At 43.7% G+C, this 24,702-nt stretch overlaps 1 protein-coding gene across 2 annotated transcripts in view; it reads right to left on the bottom strand.

Annotated features, from left to right (window-relative positions):
* Positions 1-24,702, bottom strand: part of PTCHD4 (patched domain containing 4) — a 129,412-nt gene that overhangs the window by 70,402 nt on the left and 34,308 nt on the right. For both annotated transcript variants that reach the window (XM_026653237.1, XM_026653243.1), the window contains exon 2: positions 11,959-12,439. In XM_026653237.1, coding sequence (XP_026509022.1) covers positions 11,959-12,439 — 481 coding nt within the window. The remainder of the gene's footprint in view (positions 1-11,958; positions 12,440-24,702) is intronic.

Here is a 24,702-nt window from a genome sequence, read left to right as displayed (position 1 = left end):
AACCAGAGTGCAGCCAGAACCCACACACTAATCCAACAACTGAAGTGAGCCCGAAGTATTCTAACCCACAGGACTAGACTGCTGTGGTGCCAGAAGCCAAGGTGCACCAGTGTCTGAGGCCACCAGAATGGCCGGGAAATGATCAAGTGAGATGTACTCAGATAATCCTGGCAAGTGACCTGCACCCATGCTGCAGAGGAAGGAAAAACAAACAAACAAACAAAAAACCAAGGTCACTGACAATATAAAATACTCCAATTTCCAGGCATGTATTTTGAGATAGTTTTGTACTTGTAATGAATTTTTAATGATTTTCTAAAATGCTGCACACAGCTTTGGACACAGCATTCGAGCATACAGATTGGCATAGTGCATTGGACTAGTGGTTCGTCTAGTCCCATATTCTGTTTCGGACAGTGCTCAACACTAGATGCTTCTGAGGAAGTTATGAATCCTCACCCCAAAGTGGGCAAGTATGGAAAAACCTGCCCACAAGGGAAGTTTTTTTCCTAACCATTTTAGAAGCTGTTTTTTTTCTCTGAAGCATGAGTTGACATCTCTTCCTAACTAGTGGATTTTACTTTTGTAATCTTATCCAATATGAAAACATGCTCATTTATTATCTACGAAAATGCCCAGTCCCTTTTTGATTTCTGCTAAGCTTGTGGCATAATGATATCTTGTGGCAGTGAGTTCCACAGGCTATTTCTTTTTATTATTAATACATTTACTGCCTTTCAATTTAATCAAAAGCCAAAGGCAGAAAGCACAAAATCCCTCCCAGCCTCTGCTTTTCATGTATAAGAACTAAGGACAATCGTAGTTTCTGTGCTTGACAGAGTACAGGCTAGTTCATTCCACGCATCTCCCAGGGGCACAATTTACCTGAGAGGTGGCCTGGAGGAATCCAGACCATCATGCCACCCTCCTTTCAACAGCAGCATACAGAGGAGTGGTGCGAAGCTGCACATTTCATCCGTGTGCTGAGGAGGAGAGGACATGATCTTTTGAGGCACAATCCCTCCCAGCACTCCCCTTGGGGAAGGATGGTGCAGCTCTGCACTGCCCGCATACATGACAGAAGCTAGATGCCACAATCTAGCCCAAAATCTAGATGGAGTTAAGAAGAGAGTATGAAATACGCTAAAGGAGGTGGAAAATGAGATCTGTATGGAAAGGTTAAGCAAAATGTGGCAGTCAACATGTGGAACTCCTTGCCAGAGGATGTTGTGAAGGTCAAGATTATAACAGGGTTCAAAAAAGAACTAGATAAGTTCATGGAGGATAGGTACATCAATGTTTATTAGCCAGGATGGGCAAGGATGGTGTCCCTAGCCTCTGTTTGCCAGAAGCTGGGAATGGGTGACGGGATGGATCACTTGATGATTACCAGTTCTGTTCATTCCCTCTGGGGCACCTGGCATTGGCCACTGTCGCAAGACAGGATACTGGGCTAGATGGACCTTTGGTCTGACCCAGTATGGCCGTTCTTACATTCAGTCCACATATAAAATGCTCCATAACTGTCTTCAAATACATACAGAGATGTTATAAAGAGAACGGGGAACAGTTAATCTCTTTAGTCAAGCCAGACAGATCCTGAAATTATGTGGGCAGAAGCTGCAGCAGGGAAAATATTAGGAAACATTTATAAATGTAAGGACATTTAGGCACTGGAACAAGCTGTCAATGCAGTTTGTGGAATCACCAGCGTTGAAGCTATTCATGCTGGATTTGACATCCTTCTATTAGGGATGATATATACAGAGTTAAATCATTCCTGCCATGATGCAACTCTCTCCTACCCCAAATGAGCCCATGTTAAATGTGATGTGTAACGGAGTGACAACTTGGTAACTTAAAACAACATATACTGTAGTATAACTGGTAAAGCATCCTAAAACAGACATGCCAAAGAACATTGCTAGCCTGGGAGAAAAAGTATCTCTGAATAATCTAAGCAGACAACAGCAATAAGCTCCTGCATAACAAAGTGAGCCCCGACAATAAATAATGTCTTTCATGTAGTCCCTTTCCTTAGGAAGGATCCCAAAGCACTCTGCAAACTGATATACGTGCTCTACACAGAGATCACTACATTCACCACTAAAAAGCAGCTGCTGAAAAGTCAATGGGAGTTCAGTGCCTAACTGCCCTTTGTGCCTTTGAAAATCAGCCCCTCAAATCCACGTCACAGAGTGAAGTAACTGTACTGAGTGCTGTGGATCTCTGAGCTGATAAAAGCGAGAGGACTCCTTTCCTAAGGCTGGGAGGAGGAGCAGAGCTGGCCTGCAGTTGCTAAGAACTGAAGTAAGCTCCAGGACACTAGAATCTTCTTCTGTGTGAATGGGAAGGCTCAATGGACCCGTGCAGCAGCGTATCCTCCAGATATGTCTATCAGTGGAGCTTCCAGTCCGTGCTCTCTCTCCTTGCACAGAGTATGAATGCCCCAGAATTGCCTACAGAGACAGGCTGCATGGTGTGCTGGGCTGTATAATGTCACTGGCAAACTCCTCATATCCTGCCCAAACCCACATGCATCCAACTGATCTGCTTTCAGTTAGCCTACATAGGCCATGTGACAGTGTACCCCATAAGGCTTTATGGGGAGGGGGTGCTTATAAATGTATGTATGACCAAACTGGAATATGTTTGGTGCTGCCTGTGCCAGGTAACATATCTCCATAAAGGTTATGGTCTACTATATCTATTCATCCTATTTGTACATATATATATCATTTTCTACTTGAGGTTAAGAATATGGGCTGTATGCTTGCTTGGTTTCTAAGTAAGCTTTGGGAGGCATTTGGTCAGCTTCTTTAGGAAGGAATTCGCCAGGTTAAGTACCTGATCAGGAAACACTTGGGGAACAATGCATCTTGGAATGCTCCAATCCACATAAGAAGTCTTCCTGGAGACATGCAAGATTCCATGTGGGCAATGGCTTCAGCCTGTAAAGACTGAGTCATGCAGGGACACGTGACTTGCCCAGGTGACTCCAGAACTCCATCTTGGAGCTGGACTTTGCATAAGAGGGAGGAGGGGGGTCTCCTCCCACAAGAGAGAGTCTATTTAACCCTGGGGGAGACCCCTCCATTTTGTCTTCAGCTGGCCAAAGAAGGAGCCTCTCCACCCCCCCAGGATGCTTGAAGGAAACTGAAACAAAAGACAGTAACTACGGGGGTTGTGAGAGATTGCTGGACCCAGGCTAAAGGGAGATTAGCCTGTGAAAGGGAGCATTCTGGAACTGGTGAGGAACTTATCTGTATTTAGTTTGATTAGGCATAGATTTGCGCATTTTATTTTATTTTGCTTGTGACTTACTTTGTTCTGTCTGTTACTACTTTGAACCACTTAAATCCTACTGTCTGTATTTAATAAAATCACTTTTTATTTAGTAATTTACTCAGAGTATGTATTAATACCTAGGGGAGCAAACAACTGTGCATATCTCTCTATCTGTGTTATAGAGGGCGAACAATTTATGAGTTTGCCCTGCATAAGCTTTATGCAGGGTAAAATGGATTTATCTGGGTTTAGACCCCATTGGGAGTTGGGCATCTGAGTGCTAAAGACAAGCACACTCCTGTAAGCTATTTTTGGGTAAACTTGTAGCTTTGGGACAAGTGATTCAGACCCTTGGTCTGTGTTGGAGTCAGACAGGAGTGTCTGACCTAGCAAGACGGGGTGCTGGAGTCCTGAGCTGGCAGGGAAAACAGAAGCAGGGGTAGTCTTGGCACATCGGGTGGCAGCTCCCAAGGGGGTTTCTGTGATCCAACCCGTCACAGGCCATACAAATAAATTCTGATGCCCTTTAATCCTGCTGAAGAGCTCCTCATTCTGCAATCGAGATGACCCATAGAAGGTGTGAGGAGAACTTAACATGGGGGAAAAATTGATTGATTAAGTTCTCCTCACACCTTCTATGGGTCATCTCGATTATCACTTCAAAGTTTTTTCTTCTGCAGCTACTAATAGCTCATCTCAATTGATTGGCCTCTTACAATTGGTATGCGTACTTCCACCTTTTCATGTTCTCTGTATGTATAAATATCTTCTGTCTGTGTGTTCCACTCTATGCCTCTGAAGAAGTGAGCTGTAGCCCACGAAAGCTTATGCTGAAATAAATTTGTTAGTCTCTAAGGTGCCACAAGTACTCCTGTTCTTTTTGTCTAATTACACTGTTATTATATCGCAGTTATAGGTTTTGATACCTCTAATTGTCATTAATCTATATATAACACTATACGACTGAGAATAAGTATCTTGTAAAACAATGCAGTTAATATATGTGAATTTCAAAAATACAGGGTCAGATCCTGAGCTGCTGCAGATTGGTGTAGCTTCATTAGAGCAATCTGGTCCATATGCATTAAGACCAACAAGAGGGAGGTAAAATGACTCAGTCATGTCCTTAACCATCTGGTTATATTAATTTGTGATCATTAGATGCGGAAAAGCATACCTCTGGTATGCATATAACAATTTTGAAATTGTGTTGTGAGTTATCAACCTAAATCCTAAAAGGAAAATGTGAAAATCTAACTGAACATTGTTTAGGCACACAACAGGTACCCGATGTTTTGACTACCTAGCCTTAAATATCCATCTATTAGGGATTTTCTGGTGCAACGGTCCATAAAGAAATCACCCTCATGACAAGCTACACTCCAGATTTGTAGAAAATTGATAAAATCAGAGACAATCCAGAATCCTGACTATTGAGATAGCTCTTCTGGTGCCTTCTCCCAGGTATTCAACGTTCAGTCAAACTTCTGCTAGCCCCCTGTAGAACTGGTAATTGATCATTCCAAAAGTCAAGTCACAATCACATCCAAGGCAAAACTGTCCCAAATTCTGGATTCACAAAACTGTGCGTTTCTGCTAGTACAGAACCCAGTGAACAACAACAACAAAAAAGAGATCTCACCCTTGGGAGATCTGTCCAATAAACCCAATGTTTTCGCAGTGCCTTTTTATTATAGGGGGAGCTGGTGGTGACTTCTCTATTTAGGTTGCCTACCACTTTCCATTACAAGAGGCTTGCAATGTTTTTTGAGGAGATCTACCATGTCTGCTGCTTGCAGGAGGACTTTGAAATTCAGCAGGCAGAAGGCCCTCAGGCTAGAGAAGCACCTTTTCTTTGTCCCATGAAATTCCATTCAGGTCACAGTGTGGCTGAGATATAAACAGTTAACAGCCACCATTTCCCTTCTCCCCTTTGCATGGCTCAGGGAAATCTTGGCAGCCTGCCAGAACGCTAACTGAACACGAACCTTCTAAAGAGTCCGGTCTAGGCTGCCTCCAAAGAAGCAGCAGCAGATACTGCACAGGGAACACCTGTGAGCTGCCAGCAGGGCCGGTCCACAACATTTTGGCACCTGAGGTGGGGAGCTCAAGTGACGCCCCCAGACCCCTTCACTTGGGCCAAAACTTTGAAAGGTCTCAATTCTGCCTTCTTCCTGTTCTACTCCTCTCATGGTACTGCTCTGCTACCTACCCCAATAAAGGAGAACTAATAACTTAAAATGCCTGTTCAAAAATTTTAAGTAACACTGAACTTTCAAACGCCTGAACAGCAAATGTAACTTTTCTTGTCTGCATAGCAAACACTGGCATTTTTATCTGTTTGAATAATCAAAGTGGTGCTTTCTGTGCCTTCTTGGTTGCAAAGATTTGAACTGCTTCCTGAAGGTCCACAGTCTGGGCCAGCTCATGCTCTATTGAGATGGTTGCAAGGCCGACCAGCCTCTCCTGTGTCATTGTGGAGCGTAGATGTGTTTTTATTAACTTCAGCTTGGAGATGCTGCATTTTCCACTGGCAACTGTTACAGGAAGTGTTAGAAGTATGCGCAGAGCAACAAAAGCATTTGGAAAGAGGGTGGTCATCTTATTTGTGCACATATATTCCAGAACAGCCTTTGGAGTTGATCCTGCTGAATTGTATCTTGAAAGGGCTTTCAGTTCATCACCTAAATCACTCGCATCAATATTGCGCATGTCAACACTGTCTCTAGTGCCCTGCATTGCTGGTGTAGGTCTTCTTCAGGTATAGTGAGGAGTTTTGGAATATCATACAACATCCCAAATATACTGCTGTGTTCCTTGAGCTGCATGAAACGTTCTTCAACTGACTGTATTGCACAATCTAGCACCTGGTTAAAGAATTCAACTTTAAATTGTTGTTTGGGTCTCCTATGGGATTATCCCGTGCCTCGTAATCAAAATGTCTTCTTCTTCGGTGACTCTTGTATTCTTGAATGGATGGGAAAATAGCTTCAGTGTGAAGTTCCTCTGACAATTTCTGTGCACTCTTCAGAATGTTTTGAAATCCCTCATCTGACCAGTACGACTATAGGTATGACTTTGCTTTGTCCAGTTGTTCCATTGTTCCAGATATATCAAGATCAACACCTTGGAGTCTCTTGCTTACAACATTTATTTCAAACATGTTGTGGTCATGCCACAACACTAAGCCACACAGAAATTTGAAGTTATGTATGTTTCTGGTGATTCCATTTCCCTCTACCACTGTTCTCCCACAAACAGTAACTGTCATAGCATTATCCTCCATAATGGCAACTATGGCATCATCTATCTTCCTAATTTGGTGTTTCATAGGCTTTATCACCTCCACTCGACTTTCCTGTCATTTGGCACTCAGTGGTTTCAGTGTCAGAGAGGATGTTCCCAGATGTTGCTTCAAAATTTGCCATTGATGAGTTGATAAAGAAAAATACCTAGATGCTTTGAATTACATAAAAAAATTCAGCAGCCTCACTAGAAGCTGATGCTGCATCACTGACCACCAAGTTCAATGAATGAGAACTGCATGGGACAATAAAAAGCTCGAAGGTTTAACTCTTGGATCTGTGTCTGCACTCCTCTGTTCTTTCCTCTCATGTTGGCACCATTATCGTAGCCCTGACATCTCATGTCAGCTATTGCAATTCCCGTATCTTCCAGCTTTTTAAGAAGCACATTTGTCATACCAGCTCCTGTAGTATCATCAATGTCAATACAGTCTAGAAAATGCTGTCTGACAGTCACCATTGCAGGGACATTTCACTAGGTTCTGTTGTTGTTACAAAATGCACCATTAAAGACATTTGTTCCATATGGCTGATGTCAGGTGTGCAGTCCAGAATAACAGAGTAATATCTTGCTGACTTCAGATCTGCCACAATCTTCTGTTTGACTTTTGTTGCCAGTAACTGTATGATCTCATTTTGAATAGTTTTTCCAAGGTAGTGGTGTGTGTACATTTCTTGGGTGGTGACTCTTCTTAGATGCTCCTGGAGTACAGCATCAAACTCAGCCATCAGCTCCACAATTTTAAGGAAGTTTCCATTGTTTGGCACATACAGCTGATCGGAAGTGCCACGCAGTGCTAGGTTTTGGGTAGCAAGCATTCTCACAATGGCAATGAGCCTCTTCAGAACATTTTGCCAGTAAAGAGACTCTGATGCAATCTTCTCTTGATGCTGATCATCTATGGTGACCTTTAACCTTAGTCTCATCTCAAGCTCTTTCCACCTATGGAATGCTCTCCGGTGATTTGCTGCCTTCTCATGGCATGCCAGATTTCGAGCCAGATTCTTCCAGTCCTTTGTTCCTGTAGAACCCAATGTGGCTGGAACATAAGACTGGAAGAGTTTGCAACAAAAACAGTATGCAGCATTCTGGGTTTTTGAGTACATAAGCCATGGCCTCTCCACTTTGTCACCATTGGGGATTTCACGCCAGTAATGTGTTGGGTGGAAACTTCTATTTTCATTGTCTTTGGGGAACATGACGTTTTTCACTTGCTGTGGCCCACGCAGTACAAGGAAATCCCTTAGGCTACTGCTCAAGTGGGTCCACAGTCCTGGATCATCTAGACTTAAGGAACTAAACTCAGCAGCAGCTATTTCTTGTGCCTCCACCACACTCTTCTCTGATCTACACTTTTCTTCAGGAATGTGCATGGTTACATCCATTTGAGATGGAGATATGGATGCTGCAGTAGCTGCCAGGTCACCTGCACTCTGACTAACTGGAAGATCAGGCATCTCCTCACCACTCACATCCTCACTGGGGCCAGAAGGCTCACCGTGAACATTTGTGTCTATGTATCTCAGGAGAGCTCCTTCCTGCTTAGATAGAAAAGCTTCCTTTGCTTTCTTTCTTTTTCTGAATGCTGCCCCAGAGAGGCGTTTTCTTCTTTCATTCATGATTGCTATTCTGTGGCAGCTATAGTGGCTCTCAACACTCAATTGAAGGGGACAAATAAGCAGGCTGGTAGCAGGGCCTGAGTGAGGGAAGATATCAGTGTCTTAAGGGCCTAACTGGCTCCTACTACTTCAGTTGACTGCCTGTTCTCCTCAAGTGGATTCAGGGAAGCAGCAGGAAACAGGAAGCTCCCTGAGAAGCTGGTGTTAATCAGTCCAGGCTCCTGGGGGGTGCTAGAGAGGTACATAAGACGATCCTCCTCCTCTCTCTCCCTGCAGCTCCTGCTGCTTTCTGTTATTCCCTCTCACCTTTGCTCCTGCCTGCCTGTTACGTCTCTTGTGCCCTCCTTCCTCCAGCACTCCACCATCTCTGTGCATCTAGAGCAGAGAGAATACATATGCAGCAGCAGCAGACACAATTTTCTACACTCTGGGTCCTAGTGGCGCCCCCCCACAGTCTGGCACCTGAGGCGGCCGCCTCAGTTCGCCTCATGGTAAGGCCAGCCCTGGCTGCCAGAGCCACTGTAGTGGCAGGAAGTGGTGTGGGGAAGAGTCAGGCTGCACTGGGCTTCTTCCATCAGATCTGTCATATGGCCCCAACGTCCCAATTTCCTCCCCTGATGTCTTCTCTTGGGGCAGGAGCTGTCCACTCCAGGGGGAGTGAAAAAGAGAGCCAGGCTGGGCCAGAACCTCCACTCCCATCACTTGGACACTACATGTGGCCTCAATGGCGCATTCCCCCCTCCAGGATAACAACCATTCCTGCTAACCGATAATGTTGTTAGTCCTGCAGCTCAAGTGGTGGTCTGCTCTGCAGGGTCAGGGCTGAAACCTTGCTGATGGTGCAGTATGGAGTCCAATCACAGCTCTACATAATATAATTTGTTTGTACCTTTTTCCTTTAAAAACATCTTAGTAAATTACATTTAAAAAATCTGTTCAGAGAGTATCATCTGACATAGTGAAACCCTTAAACGTTAAGAAATGCCATGCAACCTTTCATTCAGCCCCTTTGTGCATATGCATTATGAGACAGTGATTAATTACATGCTCACATGCTTTTAAAAATATATATCAACATACGGGACCCCGGCCTCATTCAGTGCACAAGGTAGATGTGTAAAGAGGGCAAATTAAAGTTGGACTGGGAACCATAAATCCAGTATTCCTGAATTCTCAAATCCTTGACTTTGCAACCTGAATAACATTCTTTTAATGTAGTTGTTTGTCTGTATTATTCAGTTGTATTATGGTAGCACCCAAAGGCTCTGATCTGGAGCAAGATCCTATTATGCTGGGTGCTGTTCAAACAATATAATAGATGACCGTCCCTCTCCCGAGGAATTTACAGTCTAAGTGCTTGACCCAAACCCACTGAAATCAATGGGAGACTTTCCATACCAATGGGCTTCAGATCTGGATCTTAATAGGTGAATGCTGACAACAACAGAAAAGGAGGAGGGCGTGGGGAGGCAAAAGTGACAGTAAGAGCTGCTAGGAGTGAGAACATGAGCATCCTGAACAGCCAAAGCACAGGCAGGTCTAATGCTCTGTACAGGCATAGAGCGCTGTGGAACCACAATTTGGGACACTGTTCTACCTAAGAGACCATCTAAATGGTTAGAGCTCAGGACTGTGAACTGGAATTGCTGGGTTCTGTTCAAAGCTCTGCTATTGGTTTATTATGTGCCCAATCCTGCGTGGTCCTGGGTACCTGATGACAAGTGTTTTGTATCATCAACTGGCACTGTCATTAATGGGAGTAGAGGGCACCTGACTGCAGGAGCAGGCCTCCATGTGACCTTGGGTAAGTCACAATTCTTGTCTTTCAGTTTATTCCTCTGGAAAAAATAAAACTTACCAACTATAGCTCTCGGGGACATGTGAGCATTCATCTAATCATGTCTACAAATCAGTTGGAAATTATTGGATGAAATATATATAAAAAGGTTATTTATTTAGTTCCTCCAAACCCAAAGCAAGTACAATGTAATCCTATGGAATATTTCCTTGCAATTTCATAAAGAGCCTTTTTCTGGTAGAAGTGAGCTCTAGAACACTGCAAATAAACATAAAATTACATTTAATCTCTGGCTAGCAAACTAACAGAGTTCTGTCTTCCACCCCAAATGGTAAACTAAGGCACCCAAATCCATTTTGTAACACAATTTCACTCCAGTGGTAGACTCTGTCCCCCTTGTGGCTGCATCATGTAAAGCAATTTATAAGCCTGCCTAAAACTCAAGCAGTCTCTTGGTTTTAGATCCAGAGAGCTACCAAGCAACTCAAATTCCGCATGTGCCACCACTTGTGTTATGATCCCCTTCTGTGTTGGTCCACTCCTGGCTCCCCACCCTGCTCCCTATTCTACACTCTCTCCACCCAAAAGTCTACTCCAATTCCCCTGTCAAGCAGCCTTGATTCTGTCCCCCCTCTCTCACACATACCTCTAAGTCACTCTCCTGATCCTCTCCATTTCAGCACCACCAGAGTGCCTGACACTCCCCAATTCCCTTTGGATCCCTCTTTCCCATCTTTCAGCACCTTCTGCTGTCCCCCTCCTACAGGAAGACGACAGGGGAAGAACTTTGCCCCTATAATGCAGGGCTACACCCACACTGCACAGCAGTTGGGCGGCCAGGAAGAAACGCATAGCTTCCCCTCCCACTGGGTCCCTCTAGTCTGTGATGTGTCCACACATGGACTTTCGCCCAGAGGAGCATTGGGTGCTCAGACACCATCAGAATGGGCACAGTTAAGAAATGAACTGGAAGAGAATGGAACAGAACATTCTGCCCACAGGTAAGATTTCCTTCAGATACAAAAGGCAGCATGGAGCCTTTGAAGTTGGCCACTGAGATCTAGGATGAGGGGAAACACAAATGTTCAAATACACTGTGCGGTGAGATGACAATGTTTCTTCTTGTTGACTGCACAGAGAAATAAGGTGGCACCATCTCTGTGGATACTGCTTTATCTTCCTCTTCAGCCTGGCTAACTTCCCTAGCCTGGAATCTTGCAATCGAATTGTTAAACGAATGCAATTGAGATATGCTTAAAATACTGCGCTAAAACAAACAATTTCCTTCAAAAATGGGTCCAGACATTTGCTCTTTAGCTGAAACTTCTGCCTCATGGTGTGTCCCAAGCAAATCATTGCAGATGGTCTCTAAATTTCACAAGCCGGGGGATTATGTTCTACAGACAGAGACAGGCCCTGTGCTTACAGCCAGGCAGACACGAGGGCTGTAATCACCTCTCTCTCAATTTCATTCATGAACCAAACCATTCCTCCACCTCCCACACAAATGAAAGAGAAAGCCTCACCAAAGAGGATGCTACATATTATTTTCTTTGCCACTCCCTGCAGTCGCTCCTTACTCTTCCCACTGGCCCTCCATCAAAGACACGTTAACAAATATCCATTTTCTATGCTGAGCTGACTGGTTTTCAATAACACGTTCCCCCTTTGTTTTGTAACAGGGATTCATACAACTGCTGCTCTCCTATTGGGTGAGGTTCCAACAAAGTCATTCACTCTTTTTTTTTTTTTTTGTCTGTTACTTTGTTTTGTTTGGGATTTTCATTTAATTTTTAATTGTTTTGGTAAGGGATGGGTCAGTTTAACAAAATGAAAAGGACCTGGACTTTCACTGAAGGTAAAATCTGCACTTTATACCCTGGGATGTAATTTACAATCCCGTCATTAAATTGCGTTAATCTCATTATTATGAAGATAAAGAATTACCCATTGCGAAGAAGGGGATTCCCAGCAGTGTAGAGTTATATTTTCCATCAGTAATGAAAAATATCCCTGCCGCAGTGACGCTGGAGATGCAGATTGTAAATACTCCCAATAATCCCAGGAAAGGTTTGCCTCGCAGGCAGTCCTTCATGGAGCTCGAGAGCATAGCAATCAGTAGAATGAGCATCAGGCTCACTAAGATCTTGCCCTTGGCCAGGAGGCTGGTCTTGTGGAAGTCCTTCCAAAGACTAAAGGATGCCAGCGAGTAGAGCTGCAGATCTTGGTGATCCAGCTGCAGCTTGCGCATCAGTTTACAGAATTCACTCTCCCATTTTTCACCAATGAGGCCCTGGGCAACAGAGCCATAGGTTTGGAGGTAGTAGGTGATCTGGATGGCTCTGGCTGACTTCACGCGCTGGTCCTTGCTGTTTGGCACCTCCATGACCCCTCCAAGCTGGTGTCCAATAAAACTGCTCCTTCCATCCTGAAGAGAAAAGTGAAAGAGAAGCATGTGGTTATTAAGAGTTAAAGGGACATAATTTTTTTCTGGGTTTTATAAATATACACACTGAAGGCCAGATCAAAGCCCATTGAAGTCAATAGGAGGCTCTCCATTCGCTTCCTTGGGCTTTGGGTCAGGCCCTTGCTCTGTGCAACGACTCTGTGTTATTTAATCATAGTAGACCCATTTGCCATTCCATGTTGCAGTTAAGGGGCTGCCAGAATATTCATCAGAGACTCAGATATTTGAGGACTAAAATGTAACATGCAAGCTCCTCACTCACAGAAGCTGATGATAGCTTTTCCAGATTTAAAACAACCAGCAACAACAAAATTTGTGATGTCCTGCCACTGTGACATTGCTCTTAAAAAAATAAATAGAAATGTTTACAGAAAATTAGGTCCTGATTCTGATCTCAATTACCCAGATGTACATCTGGAGTGACTCCAGTGAGCTTAGTACAATTACTCTAGGTTTACACTGGTGTAATTGAGATCAGAATCTGTGAATTTATTTACATCAGTGTAACCCAAATCAGAATCGCTACTTTAGTCCATAATGTTGGAGAGTCCCTGTTTGTGTTTTGAAAGTATGGGCCTTATTCTGGTCTCTTATTCCAGTGTAAATCAGGTCGTCAGTGGAGTCACACTACTGTAAAACTGGTGTAAGTGTGATCAGAATCAGGTCCCATGTATTGAAAACTGATTTATTTCATATACAGTCATCTTGCCAAGCTCATATGCTTCCATTCTTAGCATCAAAGACTTCTGAAAGATCTCTAGCAGTGGGTTATTCCAAAGAACCCTGTTCCTGCACAATGGCAAACTCCCATTGACTTCACTGGGAAATGGTTACAGTCCTAAATGCAGACTAAGGATGCATTAGAAGGGTGGATTTGAAAAGGTACCAGCATTAATAATCTAGTTCATCAAGAAGACTCTAAATTTCTGCCAGGTACCAAATAACACTTTTTAAAAAGTGCCTACACATTTATAAACTTGAATGAGAGATTTTTAATTTTGTTCCTATCATATCTAAAACAAATATAAACATCTAAAGCAACTCAGACACAAGACAAGTTAGAATTATAGCAGTCAGAACCACAAGTTATATAACTATTATCAGGATGCTTCAGAGCATGAACTGATCAATAGCTTAGCTCAGGAAGCTACTCCTTCCCACCCACCTATGCGGCAGCAAATGGCCAGGTACATTATGGGGGATTTTCAGCTTCTAAGGCAGTGGTGGGCAACCTCTGGCCTGCGGGCTGCATGTTGCCCGTCAGGGCAAGCCGCTGGCTGGCCGCCAGACCATTTGTTTATATGTGCATGGCCACCTGCTGCTTCCAGTGGCCGCGGTTCACCACTTCCCACAGCTCCTATTGGCCGGGAACAGCGAACCGTGGCCACTAGGAGCTGTCACGCAAATGTAAACAAACAGTCTAGCGGCCTGCCAGTAGCTTGCCCTGATGGGCAACATGCAGCCCGCAGGCCAGAGGTTGCCCACCACTGTTCTAAAGCATCTAATAGAAGCCAGTTCCAGCAGCAATTGGACCACACATAGGAATCACGGAGTGAGATTCTATGGCCTGTTCTATGCAGGAGGTCCGACGAGGTGAGTGTAACAGTTCATTCTGTCCCCTATAAAAATCAATCAACCAATGAAGCAAGAGAGCAGACTTTCTGAACCAAAGGTGTGTTCCAGGATGGCTGCTCCTACATTCAATAAATATCAGGAATTCAGAGATAAGGCTGAAACTCAGTCACAGACCTTCTTGTGCCTGTGGTATGCAGAGGACGTTGTCCTGCAGCAGAGAACCTTCTAACAGGGCATGGCCATGTGGCAGGGACTCAAATTGCAATCACATGCCAGCTTCTAAAATCACCCACGGCCATCCTTACAAATGTCACATGAGCAGGTATGGCAGGACACAAAGGAGCAAGATAAGGCAGCTGTTTCAGTCTTGACTCTGAATATCCTTGTTTGTATCATTTCAGATCAGGTGTTTAATGCTATTTTATTTTTACTTTTTTGAGGAGGATGATACTCAGCATTCACAAACAACCACATTGGGTACGTTTCCAAAGTGATAGTTAAGGAGTTAGCAATGCAGATCCCATTAACATCAGATGGGCCAGCACACTTAAAATCTTTCTTGCACCACTTAAAAAATTTAGGGACAAATGTCATACATGATAATATATATGCTGTGTTGATATGAAAATGTTTTCTGTCACAGCAGGACACTCCAGCAGCACAGCCTAAAACAGCTACCGAAGACAATGTATTATAATTCAGATTCCATTGATTTACTATGCAGCATGCACTGCAAGGTTACTGGAAACTTTTGGATAGCCATCTTTCAGTGAAAGGTAGTATTTTGAAGGAAGAAACACAACAGGCACAAATAAATCATGCCCTACAGTATCTTCCATAAAATGGAAGATAATGGCTATTTGTTACATTAATGTACTGTAAGATATCCCAGTCCATATGTCATCAAAATATAGAGAGCTCCTTCAGATGGAATCATGGAAATTAGAGATGGTGAACACCTTTCAAGGCATCTTGTCCATCTCCTCCTGGACAATGCAAGACTGTTTCATACAGAATCAAGTGTTTGACCCTCTCTACTTTTAAATGATGCAAACAATGAGGCTTCCATCATTGCCCTTCGGAAATGGTTCCACATGTTAATACGCTTCATTATTATTATTTATTTGCATTCTGGTACTGCCTCTATGCTCCAGGTGAGATCAGGGTTCCATTGAACAGGCGCTGTCTGAACACGTAGTAAGAGAGAGTCATTGCTTACAGTCTCAAGCAAAGGTGGGTAGAGGCGGGAGGCAATATTGTTATCCCCATTTTACAGATGGTGAAGAGAAGCAGAGAGTTTAAGCGACTTGCCCACATTTATAAAGGAAGTCTATGGCAAAGCTAGGTCTTGAACCCAGATCTTACCCCAATTCTTTAACCAAAAGACCATCCTTCCAAAAGCCATTGCTATTATATATTTTTGACATGCACCTACATTATGCTATTCCTAATTTCATACCAGCTGTTTCTAGTTTCAGACTCTAATTCCCCCACATCGATTATTTTACATTTATCAGGACACATTCAATTGCTATTTCTTGCTCATATTTCTCATGAAAATAAAAATAATACTTGGTAGTTATGTAGCATTTTCTAGCCAGGGATCTCAAAGTGCTTTACAGAGGGAGATAAGTATTATTAGCCCTGCTTTACTGATGGGGAAAGAGGCACAGAGGTTCAAATTGTCTTTCCCAAGGTCGCTGGCAGGGCTGGAAATAGAACCCAGAGCCCCTGATTCCCAGGCCAGGGCCCTGTCCACTTTCCTCTCATCTTTTGACCCTCTTTAGGCATAGTTTCCCCTTTCTCCAGCTCCCCTGAAGCCCTTCTGAAGCTGAGGAGGGGGAACACTGGAGGAGTGAGACAGGGGTGATGGACACATTCTCTGGTTTTGTCCCCCTGCACCTCCAAACCCCTGGGACTTTAGCAGGTAGGTTTATGCTGACCCTGTCTCAGAGGTATCTGTGGGTCAGAACTCCTTGCCTGATCTTCAGGGGGAAATCACTCATGCCCCTAAAGCAAGAATTCAAAGGAAACTCCACGAATACAATGAGTGAGATAATAGGGTGTTTTGTAAGTAATTAAAATATAGGATGGGCTCAAGAATGATTTTTAATGATTTTGCTGTTATCTTCTATGTAGGTCACGTTGTCTGTGTTGAAGTTTTGAAAGAGAAACCAGTTCAGGGCATCTTTTATAAATTTATTAAAAAGAATAAGTAAGCAGTTCTAGAACAAGCGAAATAGGTCACTAACAGTTTTCCTAACCTAATTTACAATGGTACAATGCAGCAGTCAAATTAAGGTTTAATTAAAATACAATCAATAAGTCAATGGTTCAATTTATCCGTCTCACCAATTACTACAATTAGTAACTAAATCAAATTATAATGAACAAGTTAAGAAAACCAATTCTCTTAAGGTCTTACAGGAAGGCTAAGGGGAGAAGCATTTCCCTTTGATTTAAGCTATTTAGCTACGAGTCTTGTTAAAGGCAGATGCTATTCCTTGCCTTAGCTTTGGGGATCACAGCTCTGAAAATGATTTCCTGGTAACTCCCTCCCCTGGCTTCTTTGTCCCATTAAGCTCACTAGTCACAGAAATCACATGAAGGTTTTGTTTATCTCAACCAGGGGTAGATGTACCCCTTGGGGTATGCAGAGGTCTTCCAGGGGGTACATCACCTCACCTAGATATTTGCCTAGTTTTACAACAGGCTACATAAAAAGCACTAGCGAAGTCAGTACAAACTAAAATTTCATACAGACAATGACTTGTTTATACTGCTCTATATACTATCCACTGAAACGTAAGTACAATATTTATATTCCAATTGATTTATTTTATAATTATATGGTAAAAATGAGAAAGTCAGCAATTTGTCAGTAATAGTGTGCTGTGACACTTTTGTATTTTTGTGTCTGATTTTGTAAGCAAGTAGTTTGTAAGTGAGGTGAAATTTGGGATATGCAAGACAAATCAGACTCCTGAAAGGGGAACCGTAGCCTGGAAAGGTTGAGAGCTACTGATCTAGCCTATTCCCTCTCCCCAATTTAACACAGTGACTGCATCTTTCTGGCAGTCTGGCATAGACACAGAATGATTTCTAGAGTCCTACACTTTTAGCAGCTTTAGAATGACACTGCTTTAACACAGAGATCTCTTCCTGTTCAAATAGTAGACGAGGGGGTTTAGTGTCTACTTTGAGAAGCACTTAGTGACACACAAAGACACACAACACACATGCACACACACTAGTGGGCATTGGAGTGATCTGAGTGTCCTTACACTGCTCTGCAAAGGGATTTTCACATCTTCTTCTCAAAGTTTTAAGTTCATGTGACTGGCCTTGGAAGTAGATTGATATTTACCATTATCTTTACTGATAAGATGTAGTTTGGAGCTGTTGCACATGTGGTGGGAAAAAGTTCAGCTTTTTCCTTGCTCTTTGTTATAGCCATCAAGCCTGGCTTTGCCGGTGGTCAGAGTCCTTCATCTCTGCTTCTTTGGATGACCGGTCCAAGGAAGAGAGCAGGGGACAACTTCAGGTTGATGCGAAAAAGTCTCCCCATCCCCATCCCTTCCCTCTTGCACAGTTGGCATCTTTGGTAGGAATCAGTGACTCCTCTGCTCCACCCCAGGGGACCACTGCCCAGTTAGGGGTTCCAGCATGTTTTATATAGTTCAGTGTGGACCAATGACTTGACATTTGGACCTTGAAATGATATTGAAGATTCCAGGTTAGAATGTATATGTCTTAGAGCAGTTTGCTGATAAGGGCAAACTGATGGCTCTCAAAAAACAGGATGCAAGAAGATACCACGTGATAAGAAGATGGTAGGCAAACTTCCGCTTAGGCCCAAGACATAAATGTCTTCATTGTTTAAATATAACTAATGACTGTTCGCATTCCACATTCACTCATTCCCACACGTCCTTGTAACAGTGAGTTAAGTACAAAACTGGGGAAGTAACTCTAAGAGGCAGGGGCAGAGTCTAGGGCAAGCAAGTGACTTACCCTAACACCCTTTTGACTACAAGCCAGAAAGCTGCTTTGGATATCTAGTTTCTAAATGCAACTTTCAGATACTTTTGGCCAACTACTGTTAGTCAGGCCTAAATCCAAATACGACCTATGTTCCCTACAACAATCTTGTAGTGTTTCCTGTCTCTTTACCTGTGAGCAGCCTCTGTAATGGACAATATGGACCTTAATATACTTTTTAATCCGCTGTTCAGTAAAACGTACTGCACATGTATTTAAATGACACCTGACCCTATAGAGAATACATATTGGAAATGCTTCAGAAATAACCTTGCAACTTTTTATCTTGTTAGTCTGTGTTTTTCTCAGCCATCTCTTGTGTTTCTTTAACTGAGTCAGTGTTTCTCTCTTGGGAGCAGATACTTTTACAGACCTAGTGTCAGTTTCTACATGTGCTGAGCTTTGGAGTTTGAGCCCGCAGAGCACAGCTATGGTGGGTTCCAGCATAAATCCAACACATACAAGCGATGAGCAGCACAAGGAGCCCAGGGACACTCAATCCCGCATTATTGGCATTGCTGCTGCACAGACACCAAATGCTAAATTCACAAAGAAACACAGGCGTGGCACCGGCTATATCTAATTTTTAGGCATCTAGAAAAATCACTGGGATTCAAATAGCCCAGGTAGGTGCCTAAGCTCCCTGTACAATGAATGGAGAGAGACAGGCACCTCAGAATGGGATTCACAAAAGCCAGCCCAAGCAAGCCAATAGGAGATGCCAGCCTGAGGGGTGGATGCTAAGCCCCACTCTCTCAGGGAGTTTGGCACCTAAATCCAGGCTGCATGGAGGTGCCTCCTTCTGCTTGGGATTCTCAGCTGCAAACCCTCTCTTGGCACTAGGCACCTATGCCATTTTCACAATAAGCTAGGGGGTGGTTAAGGAAAGCTACAGCTGCAGCTTAATAATTTACCCCAGTGAGTAGGTTATTCAGCTGGAATGTGGGACACGGCTGCTTCAGAGTCTCTCTTCCTCAAGCAACAGGGTTTGAACAGGGATCAGCCACCTCTCAGGTGAGTGCTCTAACCACGGCAGCCGCTACTCCCATTGCATGTGCTACAGAGTCATTCTCATGCTTGTGCTCTCTCCCTCTCTCTCCGGCCCAATGACTTTTTCAATTATTTATCCGCAGTGGAACAGCTTCCAAAGGAGAGACTGAGGAAGGCTCTAGACGAGAACGTCCTATAGATCAGCCATCAACGTACTCGCCTGAGAGGTCACAAATTCCTGTTCAAGTTCCTTCTCAGATGGAGGGGGGACTTGAACCAAGGATCTCCCACACCCCAGGTGAGGACACTAGGCACTAGGATAAAAGTGACGAGGGAGGTCCAGCTGCTGTGTGTGTGAGTTTGCACGTGGGGTCCAGTCTGGTAGGCAAGTTCTGAGCATGTTTACCAGGTCAGGCCCCATAGGCAGAAGAATGCAGAACTTCCCCTAGTTAGTGCATCGCTCTAGGACTTAAGTATCCAGATGCGGTGCACATGCTCAGAAGCAGAGACGGGTGACAGCTGAGGTGGGATTTGTGAATTCCAGTAGGGCCTGATTCTGGGATTTAGGCCTCTAACTGTGACAGGTGCTTAAGTCTTTTTGTGAATCTAGCCCCAAGTTACCCCTGCTTAATAGTGGGAAGTGTAAGGTTCAAGAGGAGAACATGTAACCAAGTCCCATTGGCTTGCTCAGGATCCCGCTTACATCCCAGTGACACCTGTCCCTTTATTACCCTAAACTCTTGAAATTAAAGGAGAGTCCAAGCAAAGGGCTCACTGTGGAAATCTACATCTGGGTAGCTGTGACTTCTTAAAGCTGCCTATGGAATTTGGATGGACAATTCCCATTGAAATCTCAGTCCTGGTACCTCCACTCATGCTTGCAACCCTGGGCTGCCTGCTGTAGCCTGTATTAGTGTGATGTCTATCATCTTAGCCAACACAATCTATTACCTTAGATTGAACTGAGGACTTCAAGTTAAAATGCTACAGCTTGAGCTAAAGCATTCAGGCGCACTATCTAGGGCTGTAAGAGACGCAAAGCCTCTGAGGATTGAGCAAAGAGGGGGCTTTGTCTCACACACACTCACCAGTGGATTCCACTAGGATCAAGATCTCTGTGTTTTCTTAACGATGCAGCATTACAGTTTGATCATGGGACAGCACCTATATCAGCAGCACTAACTTCTAGTGGTTAATATCAGCTTGCCCTATTCTTCCATCAGCGGAAGTCCCGCAGGGACAGTATGATCACTTTCTGCCTTTAGTGGGTCTGTTTTGCCTTCCTCCTGTTAGATGACACCAGCCTCCACTGGTTTCCATCTCAAGGAAATGCCAGAAGATTCAACCTATTTTCAAGCAATGTAAAAAAAAAAAAAATCAATCTTGTCTGCAACCTATTTGTCATCCATGTCATTGAAACCAAGAGGTTGCAAGATGTTCACTTCAGTTTCCTGACAGAAAAAAGAGAACCCCTTGGAATCACAATTATCTGCAAGGAGAATACAAACATATCCTTTGTAAGCACTGTGGATTTTTTGTAACGTATCAGCCAGAGTGAAAGATAATGATCAGGCAGCATCATTGACAGGTCAATATAAAGCACATGATTCTCGGCTCAGTCCATTTTGTCTTAATGACTTTTAAAAAATCTCACAAAAGGTAGCCAGGATTGTCTGCTAAATATATTAAGCAATAGACATTCTAATGAGATTAGTGCAGTTATTTCTATCACCATGACAAAGACATACCAAATTTACCTAGCAAGAAGCAACAGAGGGTCCTTCAGATGCATCTGAAGAAGTGAGGTTCTTACCCACGAAAGCTTATGCTCCCAATACTTCTGTTAGTCTTAAAGGTGCCACAGGACCCTCTGTTGCTTTTTACAGACTCAGACTAACACGGCTACCCCTCTGATACTTGACAAATTTACCTAGTGTTCAGTATTAGGCTAAAGTCCACAAAAAGAGAAAATACAGAGTTAAGGTGAAGTCACTGGTTTTAGCTCATCTCAATTTTTTTGTGCTTGAAACTAGAGATAACAACAGACCCATCTCCACCCATCACTTGAAACAGATTTTTAGGCTTAAACTGTTAAATTTTTTCCCCTCCCTTTTAGCCTAACCGTCCTCATTTTTGGGTGCTTATCCGACCTGAACTGAATCTCCAAACCTCTTGTGGGTTCCCCATCACTAGACAAATCACCAAAGGCCTCCTAGAGTCTATCCACATTACAAAGCCAACCATGATTTTGTACCTGTTCACAGCATGGCTATTTTGCAAGCAGATCTGTTTGATCTATGTCCCCACAACAGCTTTCCTGCCATTCAAACCACGTGGATGCAGCCACACTGTTTATCTGGATTTGTATCAGTGCATTCTAGGAAAATCTGCATCTATTCTGTATTGCTTCCTTAGGGGATAGAGTGTTCAGAGGGCATGTACACAGAGCAGCGTCAGCAGCACATTCTGGGATATCATGCCATACACAGCTGGGAGGTTAAACCAGTTATACAGGAATGACCATGGGTCTGGTTATTATAGGGCATGGCTGCCCCATAGTTGTTCATGCTATCTAAACTCGGCACAGCTGGCACCCTCTGCCACAGTTTCCCTCCCGGAAGTTGGCCCTCTCAACTTTCTAGACATCAGTCTGTGCTGGAGACGTGGCTTAGCCTTAGGGCCAAGTGCCAAAAACACATAACCAAAAACCCTTTTGGAATAGCAAAAGTCCAACTAAGGAGTCCCAAACAAACCAAAAGGTTCTTCTACCCTTCATAGCTTTTCTTCAGCCCGCCCTCTGGGCCCTGTTCCCAGCTCCTGCTGGGCTGCCTTTGAGACTCTTTCCCTTGTTCTGGTGTAGTCCTCAGGGTGGTTTCCCTGGAGCCCTAGCTCAGGGTCTTCCACGGGAGCCTATGTACTCTCTGTGGTTCCATATCCAGACTGATCTCTCTGTCCTTGTATAAGGCCCAGGTGTCCATTAAGCTATCACCTGACCCTCCTAAGTCCTGCCCCTCAGCTGGAACCAGCTATTTAATTATGGCACAGGTGTGGCTGGACCAATCTCCAGCACTTATATCTGGAAAGCTAGTCCATACAGCAGGCCTCTGACACAACCAAGCAGCTACAGCCAAGTGCTACCCATCCTGTGTGCAGGCAAAAGCCATGTCTAGAACCAACCATGGCAGTAACTGGTTACAAACTTCAGTGAAATTTGGAGGGTGGACAGGCCCTTACAGAGCACCTTCTTATTGGTACTACCTAAGCACTGCTGGTTGAGTCCCACTGAAGATGTGAGACTGAGTATCCTGGTAAATAACAGGTGGAGAGCCACAGAGTTCATATTCAGATCCACACTTTCCTGAAGTCTGGGATGTTTAAATCAAGGATTTTGGTTTGGTCCATTATAGAGACAGGAAATAGCTTCAATGTTCAGATCCAGATCCAGATCCAAATTTCTTCCAACATCACAAGTGTTCAGTTCTGGAGTTTGGGTTCAGGCCAATCAAGGTTTCAAAAATTTCCAGTGGAAAAAGTGGACAATATTTCATGAACGTTTTTGCAAAAGAATGTTCCTGTTCTTCCACCAACTCTATCCAGGGTTGGAATTCCAAACCTGAAGAAGGGAGCTAGCCATTGAAATGAATGGCAGTTATGTTGCTAAATCCACTAGTCAGCTTTGGGGGGAAAAAACCTCAGCCAGGAAATCTATGTGCTCGGATAAGGGTGATTTTTTTTAAACAAAAACAAGCAAAATCAGCTACAAGCTCAAGTGGCCAGCACTCTCTCTAGGAGCTGTAAGAGTCCCATTAGAACGAGAATCCATCTGTGTCCAGATTCCAGGCTATGACCTGAACTGTCCCTGTAGCTCACAGTACTAAAGGCACAGTCACTAGGCAAGGGAAACTACTCCCCAAGGAAGGTGCACAGTTAAAGTACTAAGAGGTCAAGCCCAACAGAACCTCAAGGGAAGGATAGAGTCCCCACAATCATACTGCGGCCAGTCTCAGGAATCCATAGTCAGAAGACGATGCAGTTCCTCTAGCCTCGTGTGAAAAGAACAGAAAGGGAACTGTTCCTCGTTCCTGAGAACACTCCCTCTTTTACAAACTCAGACTACACATGAGAAACATCAAGGAATGCTTCATCTGGTCCTCCATCAGATGACCTGTCTTCTCATTGCAGCTTTAACTGAATAGCTTTCCCCAACCCTGCCCCTTTTTGGTGCCCCTCTCTTCTGTTCTTAGCCGAAATTAGATTGTTAGCTCTTATGAGCATGGACTATAGCAGAGATTGTCCAAAATGACTGGTGATTCTGGGTGCCTCAGGCTTTAGGTGCCCAGCTTGAGAGATAGTAGAGGGGCCTGATTTTCAGAAAGTGGTGAACTACCTGCCCTCCGAAAAATCAAGTCCCTTTAAATAAAGTTTCTTGCACCTTCATCTGAAAAAACTGGTGCTGGTCACTGTTTGTGCCTCGGCACTGGACTAGATAGACCAGTCTGATTCAACATGGCAAATCCTATGTTACCAATGGTAGGAGCAGAAGTTCATTTAGGTATCGTATGGGGGAAATGAGTATGGTTGGGGGGTTAGAAGAAACTGGGTTCCAGAATGCCCGGGGTCTTTTCCCACCCCTAACACTGATGTGCTGTGCAACCTTGAATATCACCGTGCTCCATGTTACCCATCTGTATAATGGATATACCATTGTATTACATGCTTTACAAAGGTGGGTAGGTATTATTAAAACCATTTCTGCAGATGAGAAAACTGAGGCACAGAGATTATGAGATCTTCTCAAGGCACAGTGACTCAGTGGCAGAGCTGAGAATACAAGAGAAATCTCCTGACTAGCAGGCTCATGTTCTGTCCACTGAACCATACCAATCCCGCACATGCAAGCCTCATGAGAATGTTATGAGGATTAATGAATATAAAGAGCTTTGAGCTCCTCCCTTGATAGGCAGAGCATAGGTGCAGAGTGTTAATTGTTTCTGTTACTATTATGGGATGGCGTACAGTATACAGAACCCTTCGGGCTTTGTAAGGTGACCAGAACCTTCTTCTATGTATCACTGCTGAGTCCTGGGGTGATTTACTGGCTCCCAAGGACTGTACAGGAAAGATAGGAAGTATGGCAAAAGACTACCCTGGCTTAACCAGGAGATCTTCAGTGATATGAAACTCAAAAAAGAGTCCTACAAAAAGTGGAAACTAAGTCAAATTATGAAGGATGAATATAAACAAATAACACAAGCAGGTAGGGACAAAATTAGAAAGGCCAAGGCACTAAATGTGATTAAACTAGCTGGAGACATAAAGGGTAACCAGAAAACATTCTACAAATACATGAGAAGCAAGAGGAAGGCCAAGGACAGAGTTGGCCCTTTACTCAACGAGAGGGGAAAGACAACAACAGAAAATGTGGCAATGGCAGACTTTTTTGACTTTTTTGTTTGTTTTCACCAAAGGGGTTAGAAGCAATCAGACGTCTAAGAGTGAACATCAGTGAAAATGAGGTAGGATCTGAGGCTAAAATAGGGAGAGAACGAGTTATACATTACTTAGACAAGTTAAGTATCAGAGGGGTAGCCGTGTTAGTCTGGATCTGTAAAAAGCAA

The sequence above is a fragment of the Terrapene carolina genome, unplaced genomic scaffold, assembly GCF_002925995.2.
Source record: "Terrapene carolina triunguis isolate 2854851 unplaced genomic scaffold, T_m_triunguis-2.0 Scaffold42, whole genome shotgun sequence".
Classification (NCBI taxonomy): domain Eukaryota; kingdom Metazoa; phylum Chordata; order Testudines; family Emydidae; genus Terrapene; species Terrapene triunguis.
The sequence above is the reverse complement of the archived record's forward strand: the minus strand, read 5'-3'. Positions and strand labels throughout refer to the sequence as shown.